The sequence below is a fragment of the Leptonychotes weddellii genome, chromosome 4 (assembly GCF_054177405.1).
Source record: "Leptonychotes weddellii isolate Sample4059 chromosome 4, ASM5417740v2, whole genome shotgun sequence".
Classification (NCBI taxonomy): Eukaryota; Metazoa; Chordata; class Mammalia; order Carnivora; family Phocidae; genus Leptonychotes; species Leptonychotes weddellii.
In genome coordinates this window covers 26,438,942-26,456,493 of record NC_138372.1, presented here as the reverse complement: position 1 = coordinate 26,456,493, position 17,552 = coordinate 26,438,942, and the positions used below count along the sequence as shown (strand labels likewise).

Genomic DNA, 17,552 nt, shown 5'->3' with positions numbered 1-17,552 from the left:
GGGGTAGGGTGGGGTCTTAGGAATCCTTGGGCCAGACCCCTGGATTCCACCTAGGATGTCTCCAAAAGTGGTTTATGCTCATGAGTGTGTTGTGCAGTGTGTGACTCTGATAAATCATTGTGAATGTGTGCGTGTGTGTGAGTGTGAGTTTGCTGTGTGCCTTTGCTTGAGGGGTGGTGCTGATGAAGTTCATGGGGCTGTGTGTGAGTGAGGGGGTTTGAACGTGGTGTGTGTATATATTCTAGTTGTGAGGGGGTGCACACAGGCTTGTGGGGGGCCAGCCATTGCATGAAGGGGTCTAGTCACACAATTTTGTGATGAACTGATCAAGGCTGTCTGTGGTCTGGTGCAGTCTGTCCATCAAGCATCCCCCTTGTCCCCCTTGAGACTTTTGCTACCAAAGATACCAGTTGTATCCTTTTGCTTGTGTTTGCGTGACAAGATATCCCGACATGGAGCCACCGAGAGAGAGAGGAGGGTCTCTTGGGAAGATTTCTGCTGATTGCCACTGTTTCAATAGAAACACAATTATTTCATAAGGCCGGCTAACGGTGTTGGAAATAGCTGAGTGCCAAGCTGGAGCGACGGGGACCACATCCCATTTGATACTAATTGGTTTGATGATGATAATTGTTGCATTGCAGACGGTGTGACTATCTCCTAATTTAATATAATCAATAAGGTAACAACAGCTCAATGCAAATGAGATGTGGGGAACCGTGGGGCCATTTGTAAGTCATGTTCTTAATGCATTTTCCTAATTAGCTGTAGCAGGGCTCCCCTACCCCAGAGTGCGGGAGAAATGATCGTTGCGATGCCATACTTCCTCCCGACCTTCACTTTCAGAGAGGCTCAGGAAGGGCTTATCTTGGGGCTCCTGGGAGCTGCAGACACTTCCTTGGGATCCACTGACATGGAGGCAGTGGGGTTGGGGGGGGAGGTTGGCGCTGACGGTTCAACAGACACCTGCCCTTGTTTGTGACACCCCCAGCGGGAACCTGTGCGGTTTCCCTGCCTCTTCTGTCTGATGGGCAGGTGCTCCAGGGCAGGGACCCGCCTTCCCCCGTCAGACTGTCACTGCGTCATTCAGGGACCTGTGTCTCTCTCCCTGAGCCAAGGCTTCCAGGGCTGCTGCTGGCCTGGTGTTTTGCCCATTAGACCAGGGCCCTGCCAAGGTATGGGCGGAGCTCTCTTCCTCCGAGTGAGCGTCCCCCTCCAGAGCAGAGCTCCGATTCAGCTCTCAGCCTCGTGCTTGCTCAGGCTTCTTGCTCAGACCCTGGGTGTGTGTGCACGTGTGTGTGTGTGTGTGTGTGTGTGCCACGGGCAGTGAGGCAGGAATGCAGCATGTCAGCAGGGCAGGGCTTACTGCAGGGCTTTGGAAGAGACTCTGGATCCATACTGCCTGGCTTCGGTTCTCTCCGTTCTCCCCCCCACTACCTTCTAGCTGTGCGACCTTGGACAAGTTACTTGACCTCTGTGCCTCAGCTTCTTCATTCTATAAATGGACAAAATAATAGTCCCTACCCAGAAGTCTCTTGTGAGATTTATTTACTTTTTTAAATAAAGATTTTATTTATTCGTTTGAGAGAGAGAGAGAGCATGAGCAGGGGGAGGGGCTGAGGGAGCAGGACAAGCAGACTCTCCGCTGAGCCCAACACGGGGCTCCATCCCAGGACCCTGAGATCAAGACCTGAGCGAAAGTCAGACGCTTACAACTGAGCCACCCGGGCACCCCCTCTTGTGAGACTTAAATGACATAATATCTTTACTCATTTTAGTATTTATTAGAAGAAAATTAGTTTCTCAGTCTCATTAGCTATGTTCAAGTGTTCACTAGCCACATGCAGCTAGTGGCTGGAGTAGTGGACAGAGCAGATGTCCTGTGTCATTTCTGTACCCTTTCCAAAGGAACATTACACAACCTCAGAGCCCCTTGGAAATGTAATATTTGAGATTTCCATCATCATGAGAAGCTCTGTTGGCTAGTGCTGCTGCAGACCCTTGACCCAATGAGCCGAGCAGCTCCCGGGAGTTCGCACGTCCCTGGATCTTGGTGTGGGCACCCTTGGGTGTTCTTCCAACTCTAACTCAGTGCACTGTGCACACGTCTCCTGCTGGCCAAAAGAATCCAGCTCCGTGCCACCTCTTGTCACGGCCCCTACACCTGATACCTGGGCCCGGGAGTCCCAGGGGTGGTTGTACCAGATGGCCTGGGAGTTATGTGTGTGTGTACATGCGTGCACACTCGGGGCTCATGTGCTGTGATCATCATTTTGGAGCCTTCCTTGGGGAAGTAACAAATGGCATCCCCACCCAGGAGTCTTCCAGTGGAGGCCCCCTCATAAATCAGTGTGAAAGGCTCCCAGTCCCTGCTGAGTGGTCCTGTGGTCCCACAACTAAGGGACCCAAGGGCTGTGGGGCTGCCGTGGCCTCACCTCCCACCGTCCCTGCCCCGGCTCTCTGGACCTCGTGGGCCCCGTGCAGCAGCCCTGGGTCCCAGTCCAGGCTCGAATAACCAGTGGTCTGATCTGAAAGGAATAACCTTTTCTCTTTAGGCCTTGATTTTCACATCTGTAAAGTTGGGGGAAGAAAAGGAACATTACACAACCTCAGAGCCCCTTAGAAATGTAATATTTGAGATTTCCAATCAATTTGACCTTCCAGCCCAGAGGACAAATCACAGGACTGTGGGTCCAGGGCAGTTGGGACACTGGAATCACCTTGTTACACATTCAGATTTCTGGGCCCCTTCTAGATCTGCTGCTCCAGAGTCTCTGCAGATGATGACGGTGCATTTTCTTTGCAATCCCCAAGTAATTCCTGTGCACCATAATGTTTGAGAACTTTTGGCCTAAGGGCACATTCTGTATCTCCAGTGCCCCTGCTTGGGAAGAGGAAGTGGCTGGGGTCCTGGGTAGAGGGGAGGGGGGTTGAGTGAAGAGGCAGGGTCTTCCAGGGGGTCCTAGTCCAAAACCAAGTTCCAGACAGTTTGGCAAACTGGGAGTGAGCCCTGGCTCGGAACAGAAACTCAGACCAGAGATCTGATCTGAGGAGCAGGTGACATGAGAGGCCTTCCTTTGAGATGGGGTTGCTTCTCTGGGTTTCTGGAAACAAGATCTAGTCCTGTTGGAAGGGGTGGTGGTAACTAGGCAAGAGGGATGTAGTTGACAGTGGTGGTGAAAATGCACAGACTTTGGGGGAGCCTGGGGGGCTCAGTCATTGAGCGTCTGCCTTCGGCTCAGGTCATGAACCCAGGGTCCTGGGATCGAGCCCCACATCGGGCTCCCTGCTCAGCGGAGAGTCTGCTTCTCCCTCCACCTCTCCCCCGCTTGTGTTCCCTCTTCCTCTCTCTCTCAAATAAATAAATAAATAAATAAAATCTTTATTTTTATTTATTTATTTTTTTAAAGATTTTATTTATTTGAGAGAGAGAGAATGAGAGAGAGCGAGTACATGAGAGGGGGGAGGGTCAGATGGAGAAGCAGACTTCCTGCCGAGCAGGGAGCCCGATGCGGGACTCGATCCAGGGACTCCAGGATCATGACCTGAGCCGAAGGCAGTCACTTAACCAACTGAGCCTCCCAGGCGCCCCTAAATAAAATCTTTAAAATGAACAAGCTTTGGAGCCACACAAAACTGGGTTCAAATACTCGGCAGCCCCTGAGCCACATGACCTTGGGCGGTGAGTTTAAGCTCATCTGTAGAATGGCAACAGTACTGTCTGCCTCACAGGATTAATTATGACAGGATGTGTGAAAGCTCCTGATAGATGGAAATACATGCTTTCCTTTACCAACTAGCTTCCAGAATCCTCCTTGACCAGGCTCAGAGTAATGTGGAGCCCCAGATAGGATTCGGATAGTAACAGTAACTGCCCCTTGAGCCACGTTCTGTAGTTTACCCCACTTTCATGCCCATGATCTCATGATGGCCTTGTGGCACCCTGATAGGAACACTGCGGCGTGAAGAAATTCGGCAACTTGCTCAAGGTCATGCACTGGCACATAGGAAAGGGGAGGGGTATGCATCTGTCCTAACTGTGACCCACGGTGCTGCAGTTGGCCACCTGCGAGCTGCTGGTGACAGAGCTTTTCTGAACTCCCTAAAGACGGTACATTTGTGGGGCAGAGTGCGGTGGGGTGGGCTGGAGCCACAGGAGACTGCCGGGGAATGTGCACTTGGGCTGGGCTCCTGCTCAGCCGGCTGATGTCTGGGAATAGGTTTCCATTGTCAGGGAAGCCTTGCTCTTCCCTCAGTTTAGGGCACTCTGGTAGGAATGGGGTGTGGGGAGGGGTGGGTCTTCTCCTGCTTCGGATCTTGTAGCCCGGTTTTCTGGGTGCTCGGCCAAGTCCCAGTGCCTCTCCCTGTGACCTATTTATCACTCACAGTTCTGTTCTCAGGAACTGAGTGGGAATGGGGCTGCCAGGTTGGGAGAGGCTGGGGTGAACAGACCACAAGCACAGGCAGCAGGTAATGAAGTAGCTGCTTGGTTCTGGGCAGGCAGCCGACAGTCATGAACTGGGGCAGGCTGGAGGCAGGCGTGGTCAGGCATCTGGCTCTGGAGTTGGCTGAGGTCAGACAGGACGCAGTGTGGGCTGAGTGCCTCAAGGCCACCAGCACCATGGACAACTCTATAGGCATTCTGGTGTTGGGCCCACTGCACACTTTTATCCCCAGACTCATTTAACCGTCCCCCCCCATCCCCCCCGCCACCGCCCCAGCTCTCTGGTTGCTAAAGGGCCTTTGCAAACCCCTTTCTGAGCTTGGTCTCTGAGAAGGCCTCCAACAGCTCTCAAGCTTGTTTTCAGAGGGACGCCCGTGACTTTGACCTCCCTAGGAGGTTTTCTGAAGGGGTTCACGTTCTTCAAGGGCCCACTTTATTGGTGGGTGATCCTTGTCATCTTCTGGGGTCCCCACATTTTTAGTCTAGTGCTCAGGCCTGGCCAGGGACTCAGTGTGCTCTGAGTTGGAGGGACTCTGCCTCTCAGCCAGTCACGCTGCCCACCCCCTCCAGTTCCTGATGCCCTGGACCAACACTTCTCCCCAGCTCCTCATTTTCCTCTCCTTTTGCCTGTGACTGCTTGAGTGAATCAGAGCTGAAGATCAGAAGTCACAGTGAAGCTGTTCCCACTAAGGAGCTCTCAGGGTCCGCAGGCAGTCCCTCCCCTTGCCCCACCCTGCCCTGTTCACTTATTTATGACAAATTGCTGGAGGAAGAAGGGCCAATCAGCGTTTGGAGGGAAGAAGGGCAGGAGAGGATGACTCAGAGAATTTGCATGGGGGAAAAGTGAGGAGTATAAAACTTTATCATTTTTCTCAGCATAATATCTCTAGTCCAAATTCCTCTTGTTGCAGATGAGGTTTCTGAGGCCCAGAGGCGTGAAGTGTCTTCTCAAACCCACCCGGCCAGTGAGGACCACACCAAGAACTGGAATCTCGGTCTTTGGTTCGAAGTCCAGCACAGTTTCCACGGTAGAACTTCTTTGGGTGCATTTATTTTGAAAACTGAAATGAGGTCTCTGTTTCAATTTGACAGCTTGGCATTTTTTTGGTCTGTCAACACTTTGATAAATTTAGAAGAAATGGATCTATTTTGGCACATCTGGGGACTAGCAAAAAGGATCAGGATTGCCACTGTGATGATCATGTCTTCACTCTGCCCCCTTGAAACAAAATGGCAGTTGACACGAACATTTTCAAGGACACCTGCTGTCTTTAATTTGTAATGGATTTCAACATCATTTGGCTGGGGGTAGAAGTTACTGTGGATATGCTTACACTGAATGTGACCTGTAGATCAGAGTCATTTTTCCTTCCGTAGGTGCATTGCTTGTTCTACTGTTGACCAGACAAGCAGAGGGGGTGGGTAAGACAGTCTGTATTCTGAGTGGTCGTTACTATCATTGCTATTTATGATGATGGGCTGGGAGGCATCTGGTGCTTAGTGTTTTGGGGGGACATGGCCAGAAGAAGCAGAGCGTGGGATGGTCCATATAAAGCCTGGTGTCCTTTCCCATTCCTCTAGCCACTTCCCTCTCACCATCAAACTCAGGAGGACTGGAGATACCTGAGTGTCCCAGACCTGAAGAATCCACAGAGGGTGTACATAATCACTTCCGAAGAAGAGCCTTGGGGGCTGTCTCTGGGGGTCACTGTGGCAGACTCAGTGTATGTGGTTCTTGCAGGAGTTGGGGAGGGGGCAGCAGGAGCCTGAGTTCAGTAGCCTGAGTGCTGGAGTATAGACCACTTTTGCTTTCAATCCTTTGTTATCCTCTGCATTCCTTTGCCTTATACCTCAATTCCCCATATCAAGGTAGCTTCTTAAAATTTTACTGCCTAGTGTTTATTATGTGTCAGGTACTATTCTTAATATTAGATATATTAACTCAATCTTCATAGTAACTCTACGAGGTGGGAACTGTTATTATCCCTATTTTACAGGTGAGGAAACTGAGGCACAGAGAGGTTAAATATTTTGCCCAAGGTCATACACATAGTGAATGGCAGAGCTGAGACCCAAACTTGGCATTCTACCTCCAGAGTCTGTTCTTTGATCTACTATACTGCGTGCCAAACCAGTGAGGCACTGGATTTGGTTTTTCCTCTAGGTTCTGCCACTCAGATGAACCACCTTACCCTGCCCGTCTACCCATCCTTCCATCCATCCATGCACCGTTTCATTCAGCAAATATTTATTGAATACATCTGCTATGTGCCCACCATTGTGCCAGGTAACAGTGGGAGCAAAACCATACACAGTCCTTGCTGTCCCAGAGCTGGCAGACTTGGGGAGCAGATGGAGAGATCACATATTAACATACCAACTCATGGGTATTTACAAGTGGACATCAGTGCTCTGGACAAAAGGGACACAGCTCTATGTGTCACAGCTCATAAGCCAGGGCTGTCAACCCAGGTCCCTGTGTCCCATTTCCCAGCCCTGACCCAGACCCTCGACCCCCATGTGATGCAATTTCCTAAGCCTAATAGTTGCTGGGGGCTTCTACCAAATTCCCAATGTAATGTCCAAAGCGTCTTCCTAACCTACCAATTTGCTGAGGTGGACAGCGTGTCAGGTGTGGCCAATTCTACCTGTGCAACCAGGACAATGAAGTAAGAGGTTTTTTTTGCCTTTACTGCCCCCCCCCCAGACCTTCCCTGCTTATTTGATTATAGATAGCATTAGTTTCCTTCATCTTCAGCAATGGTCGAAGCCTTTTGGGGAGCATGGATCTCTTTGAGAGACTGACAAAAATTAAGAACATTTTTTGAGGAAAAAATGCCTCCCTGGATTTCTGAGCTACCCAATACTCAAAAGTAGCCCCAGATTTGCGTCTCAGATTTGGAAGATACTTTTTAAAGCTAAGTGGATTATAATGGCTGAGTAGACAGGTGATACGCCCAGAAGTTCACTTCCTATTGAGATGTGGGTGCTTCATCTTCCTCACCCCAGCAGAATTCACTTGTATCTCATTACTCTCTTTCATCTTGAGCAGTGAGTGAAGCCTTTTTTGGCCATGGCTGTCTTTGAGAGATTGACAAACACTAAAGGCCTCCTTTGAGAAAAATGCACATACTTTGAATAATTTGCGTGTAATCTCAAGGGGTTTATACCCCTCCTGTAGCTCATCTGTGGGTCCCAGGTGAAGAACTTCTAACCTGAAAGATGCCCTTTCTTAGTCTTTATGGCTTGTACTGCCTTTTGACATGACCTCTGAATGCTTAGGTATTATTCCTGTTCCAGCAGCTGGTCAGCATCTGGGGGAGTCCATGGTTTTCCCAGGAGGGGTTTCTAAGATGCCATTCAGAATGCCAGAGAGCAGCCCTAGAGATGGAGGTACCTGGTACTCCTCTAGGTTCCACTAGCTGGAGGTCCAAAGAACACAGGTGGTCAGCCTCATGGCTCCCAATGATAACTGCGCCCTCCCTTGCGCACCCACTACTCTTGAGTGAGGCACCTAAGGCTCATCTCAATAATTCTCAGCAGGAAATCTAAGTGTGTAGTGCAGGGAAAACAAGTATGAGATACATGTACGACTTCTCCCGACCCAGTGTCCATGACAGATGTTGCTAATCAATCAGAGTTTTCTTTCCCATTGGGCCCAGATATGGTCTTATAATCTTTTCAAATAACAATTTTGGTAGATACCAGCAATCCATCAGAGTTGGCATGTAGGATGTAATGTATTTACCGTCCTGGATGTGGGGGGTGGGGGGGAATACAGGCTGGGCACTTGGTCTCTAGGCCCCACCTCTGGCCAGTCTAGGGTCTCAGACCCGACATCCAAGCTGGTTTAGAGCTCCAGGCCTCTGTTGGTCTTGGAGAATCCTCAGACATCATCATCTGGTTGGCCAACCTACCCTGGGGCTGACCCAGAGTCTCTTTCTGTATTCCCCTGAATTAATTTACCCATTCCCCAGCTAAAATGTCTTCAGGCATTTAAAAAAACTCAGTAAGGGTGGGGCGCCTGGGTGTCTCAGTTGTTAAGCATCTACCTTCAGCTCAGGTCATGATCTCAGGGTTCTGGGATCGAGTCCCGCATCGGGGCTCCCTGCTTGGCGGGAAGCCTGCTTCTCCCTCTCCCACTCCTTCTGCTTATGTTCCTGCTCTTGTTATCTCTCTCTCTGTCAAATAAATAAAATCTTTTAAGAAAAATCAGTAAGGATGAAAATTTATATGTTTTATTAATGGTTGACTATCAACTTCATGTCCCGCAGTCAAAAGCTAGCCTTTTGTTTGTCTGTTTATATGAAAAAAATATAAAAATTTCTATGTCCATTTTATATCAACTGCATTTTTTTTTTCTTTTTGACCCCCTCTACCCCCTGCCTCTGGCAACCACCAATCTGTTCTCTGTCTCTATGAGCTTGGTTTTTGTTTTGTTTTTGATTTTTAGATTCCACATATAGGTGAGATAATACAATATTTGTCTTTCTCTGACTTATTTCACTTAGCATAATGCCCTCTATTTCCATCCAGGTTGTTGCAAATGACAAGATTTCATTGCTTTTTATAGCTGAGTAACATTCCACTGTGCATATGTACCATAATTTCTTTGTCCGTTCATTCATCAGTGGACACTTAGGTTGCTTCCATATCTTGGCTGTTGTAAAAAATGCTGCGGTGAACCTAGGAGTGTGTGTATCTCTCTGAGTTAAGTGTTTTCATTTTCTTTGTATAAATACCCAAAAGTGGAATTACTGGATCATATGGTAGTTTTATTTTTAATTTTTTTGAGGAACCTCCATACTGTTTTCCGTAATGGTCGCACCAGTTTGCATCCCCCCCAACAGGGCATGAGGGTTCCCTTTTCTCTACTTTCTCACCAACACTTATTATTTCTTGTCTTTTTAGTGATAGCCAAGTGTGAGGTGGTATCTCACAGAGGTTTTGACTTACATTTCCCTGATGATGAATGATGTCGGGCATCTTTTCATGTGTCTGTTGGCCATCTGTATGTCTTCTTTGGAAAAATGTCTATTTAGATCTTCTGCCCATTTTTAATGGGATTATTTGTTTTTTTGCTGTTGAGTTGTTCAGCATCCTTTGTTCCCCGCCGCCCACCCCAGCCCCATGACAGAAACCTCAGGTTGAACATTTCATTACCTCTCTAGAAGTGTCAAGAATGTCCACATTCTTACAACTCCTGTAATCCATGCTCCATGCCTCTTCAAGCATACACACATCATATCGTCTCCTTTTTGAAATCCTTCAGTTCTTTAAAAGAGGAAATACACAGTTTTCTTTTAAAGTAGGCTCCATGCCCAGTGTGGGGCTTGACTTCATGACCCTGAGATCAAGAGTTGCATGCTCTACTGACTGAACCAGCCAGGCGCCCCCTTCCCCCTCCTTTTTTTTTTGGAAATCCGCATTTTTAACGATTACGTATACAGCCATTTACAGCCTGGCTCCAGCTTCTTTTCCAGTTTCACTCCTCACCATTCCCTGGTGCTCTGACAAATTCTTACAAGGCATCTTATTTTGATACTCTGGGCTTTCGCGAACATCCTCATCCTAGCTCATGCTGTTCTTTCTGTTTGGAATGCTTCCCCATGCCCACCCCAGCCCTTTTCTCTGCCTGCTGAACTCTTGCTCTTCTTTCAAGACCCTTCTCAAATGCTGTATGTATTGATGCATGTATTCATGCATGCTGCATGTCTGCTCCGTGAAACCCTCTCTGTCCCACGCTGGGTTTATGTTTCCATTGCCCCCTCCCTACTGAGCTCGCTATGCATATCTCTGTCCTGGTACATTTTACTCTGTCTAGTAATTGCTTGTTTACATGTGGGATAGTGTCAGATAGACCCCTGTGTGCTGGCATCCAACCCAAGACAAGACACAGAGCAGGGTCCTTGTTTACATGCACTGCGTGTGACTTGCAGTGGGCGGAGACCCCCAGCCTTCTCTTCCTGTGCCCCAAGGCAGCATTTGCTCTATCACCCTATCTAGCCAAGGGAAAGCAGCCTTTGTCTTTTAAATGATGGCTTTCCTCCTCGCAGAAAGGGCATCTCATTGAAATTCACCAGGAAAGGGCAGTTTCTGACATGAGTCTTTTGGCTGGTCATAGATGCAGCTGCCAGCACCAGCGCTCCTGGAGGCAGAAGGGTTTTTGATCATGAACTGCAAGCATACCTTTTACCACTAAATTTAGACCCCTGGAGAAAAACAGCCTTTTCCCTTTCTCCAGTGGCCTCTCTCAGGCCCTCCTGGCTCCTCCCCGCACTTTTTTTTTTTTTTGGTTCATGAAGCTGGGGAAGTGAGGGGGCTGGTGGTGGAATTGGGGGAGAGGGAGAAGCTTGCTCATCGTGGTTTGGGGAGGAGCTTGTTGGGTGGGAGGGGGATGGAAGCTTTCACTTAGAGCTCAGTCAGTGCAGGTGACTCTCATCTGTATTTTTTTAACAAAAGATTTATTTATTTATTTTAGAGAGAGAGAGAATGGGGGGAGGGGCAATGGGAGAGGGAGAGAGAATCTGAAGCAGACTGGTGCTGAGCGAGGAGCCCAACATGGGGCTCGATCTCATGACCCTGAGGTCATGACCTGAGCCAAAATCAAGAGTTGGGTGCTCAACTGACTGAGACACCTAGACAGCCCTCTTATCTGTATCATTTGATAAACATGGATGATGGGCTCCTCAGTGAGCCCAAGGTGATCCAGAGGCTCAAGGCAAGATGGTGGCCTTGGAAATAACAATAAAAATAACATTAGTAAGAAGAATATATCACCATGTAGCCCAGACTCTGTGCTAGGCACTGCTCTAAGTGCTTTTCATATATTAGCTTCTTTAGATTCTTAGCACAACCTTTTGTGATGGGTTTTATTATTATCCCCATTTTACAGATGAGAAAATAGAGGCCACAGAGAGATTATTACCTCATGCTGTTCCCTGGGTAAATGGGGAAACTAAGGCTGGCCCAGACACCACTGGAAGGAGGTCATGGAAGAGACTGTATTATGAGTATAAGAAGAAGAGGAGCATTGGAAATTCCAAGGACATTCTGGCTGTAGCCTTGAGAGAATTATTTTACTTCTCCAAACTTATTCTTTCTTATCTAAACAGTAGGATAATTATGTCTTATTGGAAGCTTCAATGCAAGGATCAGGTGAACTCATATAAGTAAAATGCCTAGTGTATGATAGATAATCAATAAACAGAAACTGTCATTATTAATTACCTAATTGCTTCCTCCTTTGTGCTCTTTCTGTTTCAGATGCTTCCCTTCCAGAGCCTTATCAGACTTTTTAATGATCTTATCATATATCTGTCTTGCTGCTGTACTCTGAGCCCCTCAAAGGCAATAGCCAGCTCTTACCCACTTCTGAGCTCTTTAGCTGACAGATGGGAGGTTCCATATGAGGGATTGAAAGGAAGCTGTTTGCCCAAGTGGACAAGCTAATAAGTGCAAGAGCCCAGGTCCCTCCCCAAGATGCTATGCAGACTTGTATGATCAGTGATCCATGGTCAGGGAGGTGGGTGGTGGAAGACCCCAACCAGGGCCTGTGACTGCCTGTGTGGGGAGTTGCAGGTTGCTGGGGCATGGAGGAGGGAAAATGGGGATGGGAGTCAATGAGCTGTCCTGGGCCTGAGCTCACAGGCTCAGCAAAGAAGGCACTTATAGAAGATGGACAAGGCAGGGCCCAGTGAGCAGTGAGATGTGAAGGTTCACGAAAGGGAGGAGTCCAGCTTGACTCCTAGGTTACCTTGGAATACAGGAGGGATATGAGAGTATGTAGATAGGAGGGGAGGATCATGAATTCGATTTTGAAATGCTCAAGGCGAGGAGTTCATAGGACAGGTCTCTAAAGGTCTCTAGCAGGCATTTTTCTGTAAGGAGTTGTGTGCAGGGTGCTGATATCTGCCACAACTTATGATCCTATGACATGGTTGTTCACTGAACTGGCAAAGTATAGCTCTAGAGTTGGATTGTAGGACTTGAATCCTGGCTCTATGGTAACTTGCTAGCTGTGTGTGACTTTGGGCATGTTACTTAACCTCTCTGGGTCTCAGTTTCATTTTCTGTAAAAATTTTCTGAAAATTTTTCTGTAAAAATTTTCTGAAAAAAATTCCTTTTCTGTAAAAGGAGGATGATTGGAAATTACCTCCTAGCATGTTGTTATAAAGGTCAAATGAAATAAAATAAATCAATGAAGGAGCATAGTAAGAGCTCAATAAATGATGCTCATTGTTATTAGCTGTTCCTGCTGCCAGAATGCTGACCACCCCCCCTTGTCTTGGCACCTTCCTCCCTATTTCAGCCTTGCCCATCCCACCAGTACTAGATACTCAGCTACTCATCATAGGTACTCTAAACCTCTCCATTCTTCAGAGACCCCTGTTCCTTAAGCATCCCCTTCAACCCTTTGGGTAACTGACCAAGGAGAAGCAGAGAGTTGTCACTTGTGTTCCTCCAGTGAGAGGTCACTTGAGTTTTAATTGTATCTTCAGTGCCTTGACCCATGGGTGTGACTAATGGTGGGAATGTTTGACAGGATGATAGGGTTAGGGCAGTTGTTTTGGAGGTAGAGAGATTTTTCTGGTGCTGGTCAGACCAACACATTCAGAAGTCATCTACTGTGTCTTCATGTATGAATATTGTTAATGAATATAAAGCTCAGACTGAGAGGGAATCTGGAAGTTCTCACTTGGGATTAAGTGGGGTTGGGGCACTTCATGCCCTTTCGATTGGGAGGTCTTCTGGCAAACTCTGCAATCCTCCCAGTAGGACCAGGATGCTCTGGGATTATTCCATCTCTCCCTCTGTTCTACTCCCAGCTTCCAGGAAGGCAGGGAAGTAGTGGACAACTGCCTGATGTATAACACATATCCAAAATGTGGAAAGGAAGGAGGAGAAAGCCATTACCCAAGGATTGGGAAGCCCATGTTTAAGTCCTGCCCCTACCTTTACCAGGTGTGTAGTCTTAGACAAGTAACTTCCCTTCTCTGAGTCTCAGTTGCCTATGAATGGGGTGGTTATACCGGAATCCTTTAGCAGACCAAACATTTAGACCAGTATGTTCCCTTGGCTATTGCAGAAATTGAAGCCCAGACTGCAAAGGGGCTTGCTCGAAGTCATGAAGCCAGAGTTTGGCTGCAAAACCAAGTCATGTGGTAGTGCTTAGTCAAGTGTTGCAAGAGGGTAAGGGATGGTGTTGTATTGGTATGGGACAGATCTAATTTACTTGCTTAGGCTCTCAGACCCATGGAAGGGAAGGAGACTCCCCCTCTGCTGAATCATTTACCGCTACATTTTCAAAGCCAGTGGGAATTCTTAGAGGAAGCTGTAAGGCCCAGAGACTTTGACAGTGTATATGTGCCTCAGGGGTCATCACAAAGCTCTGGTCACAAACAAGTTGCAGGCTGCCTTTGAAGCTCTTCCCAGTGACTCTGCAAAGTTTTAGGTCTCAACTCAGCTACAAAATGAATGAATTGCTCATCTCACCAGCATGGAGCACATTTGGGCCAGACTTCTTGGTCAGTTTTATGGGGCCAATACATCTGCAGAAGCACTTACCCGTCACTCTGCAGATGGAATGCATTATTTTGGAAAACTTTCTTTTCCCTTTTCCCCCAAAAACTTTTATTCCCTGGCAGAAATGGTTTATCAACGTCTTTAAAAAGCCGCTCAGATCTTCTTGGCAACCCCTGATACCATAAAAGAGTGGCAGTACGAATGCAAATGAATTGGAGGGCATTAAAAAACCCTCTTGCTTCGGCAGCTGAAGTGGAGAAGGGCCGGATGATGGATAGCACACGGCTTTCCGTTGAGCGATTTTGCTCCTTTTACGGCTGCCAATGGCTGATGTATTTCATCTTTTGTTTCCTTTCCTGCCGCTTAAGCAAGCACCCTCAGGCTGGGGGTATGTCCCCGGGCACCCACTTCATCTTGCCCCCCTGGGACAGCTTCAGCCAGCTGTTTTGCACTTACTGCCTGATTCAGGGAAGGCATGGGATGGCCCAGCTGGATGGGGCCCCGGGGGAGTGCCCCTCCTATAATTGCTGAGCTCAGGAGCAGAGACTGCTGAAGAGGTGGAAATCCTCCCCATGCCATTTTCTATTCCACCCGTGTTTACTGAGGCCCGCTGCATGCGCAACACTGTGCCAGGCACAGGGAGGACACCATAAAGTGGAGGACACAGCCCAGACTTCAATGATCTTTCCCTCCTGTTGGGAGGGAACTCACCCCCGAACAGCTACACACACGTACATGCACATGGCTAAGGCTTGCAAGGCTTCCTGCACCCACTCTTACCCATGTGTGTTCAGGTACATGCTCACACTCACCTACATGTCAGCACAAATGTATATGGACACAGTCACCCACACAGATGCAAGAGTACACACCCGGATGTGCCCAGAAACACGCAACCAAGCCCCACCAACTCTCAAACCCACGGGCACCTGCAAACATGCGCACACAAACACAAAAGCATTCTCCTGTACACCCACACATGAGGAAGTTAAAAGATAATACAGAACCATGTATGATCTGAAGCCAGAACGAGAGGGGAGATGAGAGAGGATTCAGGGGATGTCACTGAAGAAATAACGCTGATGTAGGAAGTTTGCCTTTGAGACTCATCTCAGTCTCCTACTATCTGTGTGACCTTGCTCAGTCTCAACCTCTCTGAGCCTCAGCTTCCTTATTTGATTTTTTTTTTTTAATTTGAGAGAGAGAGAGTATGTGTGAGCTGTGGGAGGGGCAGAGGAAGAGAATCTCAAGCAGACTCCCTGCTGAACACAGAGCCCAACGCAGAGCTAGATCTCACGACCCTGAGATCATGCATGACCTGAGCCAAAACCAAGAGTCAAACGCTTAACTGACTGAGCCACCCAGGGGGCCTGCAGCTTCCTTATTTGACATGAGGCCCCTCCAGATACCAGAGCCTATGATTTTGTGAAATCAGAAGTTCAGAAGTCAATGTGAGCTGATGTAATAATAGTTACAGTGATACCAATAATAGCTAATTATATTGAGCACTTACTGTGTGCTCTGCCCTGTGTTAAGCACTTGGTATACATTATCTCTTTTAATCTCCACAGTAATCCTAAAAGATGAGTCCAGTTATTAGCTGTGTCTTACAGGTGTAGAAACCATAGTTCAGAGAGGTGAGGTTACAAGCCCAGGGTCACACAGCAAACAGTAGTAGAGTCGGTATTGGAACCCCCGCAGGTTGGCTCCAGGGCCCACACTTCTGGCTACACTGACAATGAGCTGAGTTGGACCGATGCTGGGAGATGAAGGATATACATTCCCTGCCCTTGAGGCCTCAGTTCAGTGGGGAGGACAATTGGCATGAAGTGTTGCTTGATGCTGGGGACCTTGGGTTCCTGGAGACCCACCTCCGTGTGCTTGTGACAGCTCTCACTGGTGACTCCTGTGGGCCAGGGCAGCCCCGCCTGGCCCTGGGGGTGTGCCCCTGGATGGGGTTTCTCTGGCTTGGGCGGGGACTGTGTATCTAGATAATGAGCTTCCAGTCAAGTTCAAGAGGCCAGAAGTCTTCTGGGAGCGTGTTGTGCCTGTCTTTGTGTCTCGAGTAAGGACACCCAGTGAGGTCCTCTGGCCTGGGCTGGGGCCTCTGTAGCTCATTATGATAGGTTTGAGCAAATTAGGATAAGAGCTTCCCTCCAGAGGATTGCAGCACTGTGCCAGGGCATGGCATGGAGCGTGCCATGGGTTGTGGTCCCCTCCTCATCTCTATATGTGGTGGCCCTGGTAGGGTCATAGGGAGGGAGAAGGCGCAGGCTGGGGAGATCAGAGGTCTTCACAGGGCTCCTTCCTGCAATGGGAGAAGGAAGGTGTAGGACCTTCGGTTGGTCTCTCAGGAGAGGGAATAGGCTGACCCTGGGGTGGGGTGTAGACATGGAGGAAGGGGCTAGAAGGAGCTGCCAAACCATAATAAAAGCATCTCAACAAAAATCGCTTGTCCAGATCACGCATCCAGGGGCGAGTGGCAGGGGTGAAATTTGCATGCGGGTCTGTCTGACTCCAAAGGTTGGACACCAAACCATTGCACTCTGCTGCGTCCCCAGATCTGCTCTGAGGCCCTACTGTGTGCTCGTGGGACAGGGTGAGGCTGTAGGACAGAGGAAGTCACAGGGTACCAAGACAGCTGCTGATACGAACAATGCAACATCAGCAACACACATGCGCACACGCAGAGCGAAGTGGGCAGGTTTCCTGACGGCACTTTGCAGATACACAATTTTCCCTTGGGCCTGACCTTCAGTTTTGCCTTCCTTGTGCTCTTGGCCTCCACTTAGTCCAGCTTAAGGCTGTGCCCTCCACGATGGCAGGGGCCTCTGTCCCAGGGCCTCAGGCACAGCCCAGCACTGGCAGCCATGTAGGGTCCCACCCCGGGCTCTGTAGGGTCCCCTTGAACCCCCCACCTCCCCTGTAAATCCACACAACTCCAGCCTGTCTCTGCTCTCCCTGGCCCATGCCATCCTTATTTTCAAGGCCAGATGGTCTAGATCAATTCTGAGGGTCCTTCCAGAATCCCTTCCCCTCTCTTTCCATAGAAATCTCTTGCTCTCTGAAGGCCTAGGTTCTCTTTGACTGTTATAGGTGTTATAGGTCTTAATAAGGACCAACCACATGCCATGGGGACCCAAGACACAGGACCCCCCCTCTCTTCCCTGAGCCACATGGGTAAATTTGTTCCATCCACCCTGGTGCTGGGGTGGGGACCCTCAGGGAAGGAAGGTATGGCTATGGTTGGGCCTCCTGCCTTGATCTTGGGGAACAGCCAGGTGCTCCCTGAACAGACTCCGGGTGCTGGGGTCAGACCCCAGGGACCAGCCGAGTCCTGCTTTGCACTTGTGTGTTCAGGACAAAACCTGCCCAGACAAGGGGATACTGAAGCCAGGAGAGGGGAATGTGTTTGGCTAAGGTCAGATGGTGAGTTAGTGCCAGGACCAAAATCTGGCTCCTATTCTTTTTTTTTAAGGAAAAACTGCAGGTGATACGTGCTTGCAGTAATAAATGTAACCACTAAGGAAATAGAAAGTAAAAAGTGAAAGTTTCTCCATCCCTGTCTCTTATTCCACCTTC

General features: G+C 48.7%; 1 protein-coding gene across 19 annotated transcripts in view; it reads left to right on the top strand.

Annotated features, from left to right (window-relative positions):
* LOC115943103 (uncharacterized) overlaps positions 1-17,552 on the top strand; it is a 160,341-nt gene that overhangs the window by 28,275 nt on the left and 114,514 nt on the right. For 10 of the 19 annotated variants that reach the window (XR_014144813.1, XR_014144817.1, XR_014144809.1 and 7 more), the window contains one exon: positions 5,356-5,472. Coding sequence is in view for 5 of the 19 variants with exons in the window: in XM_081818106.1 (XP_081674232.1) it covers positions 5,356-5,472 (117 nt within the window). In the remaining 14 variants the exon portion in view is untranslated. Of the gene's footprint in view, positions 1-5,355; positions 5,473-6,441; positions 9,460-11,339; positions 17,525-17,552 lie in introns of those variants that run through there. The other 9 variants (XR_014144805.1, XR_014144814.1, XR_014144808.1 and 6 more) reach the window with 5 other exon arrangements.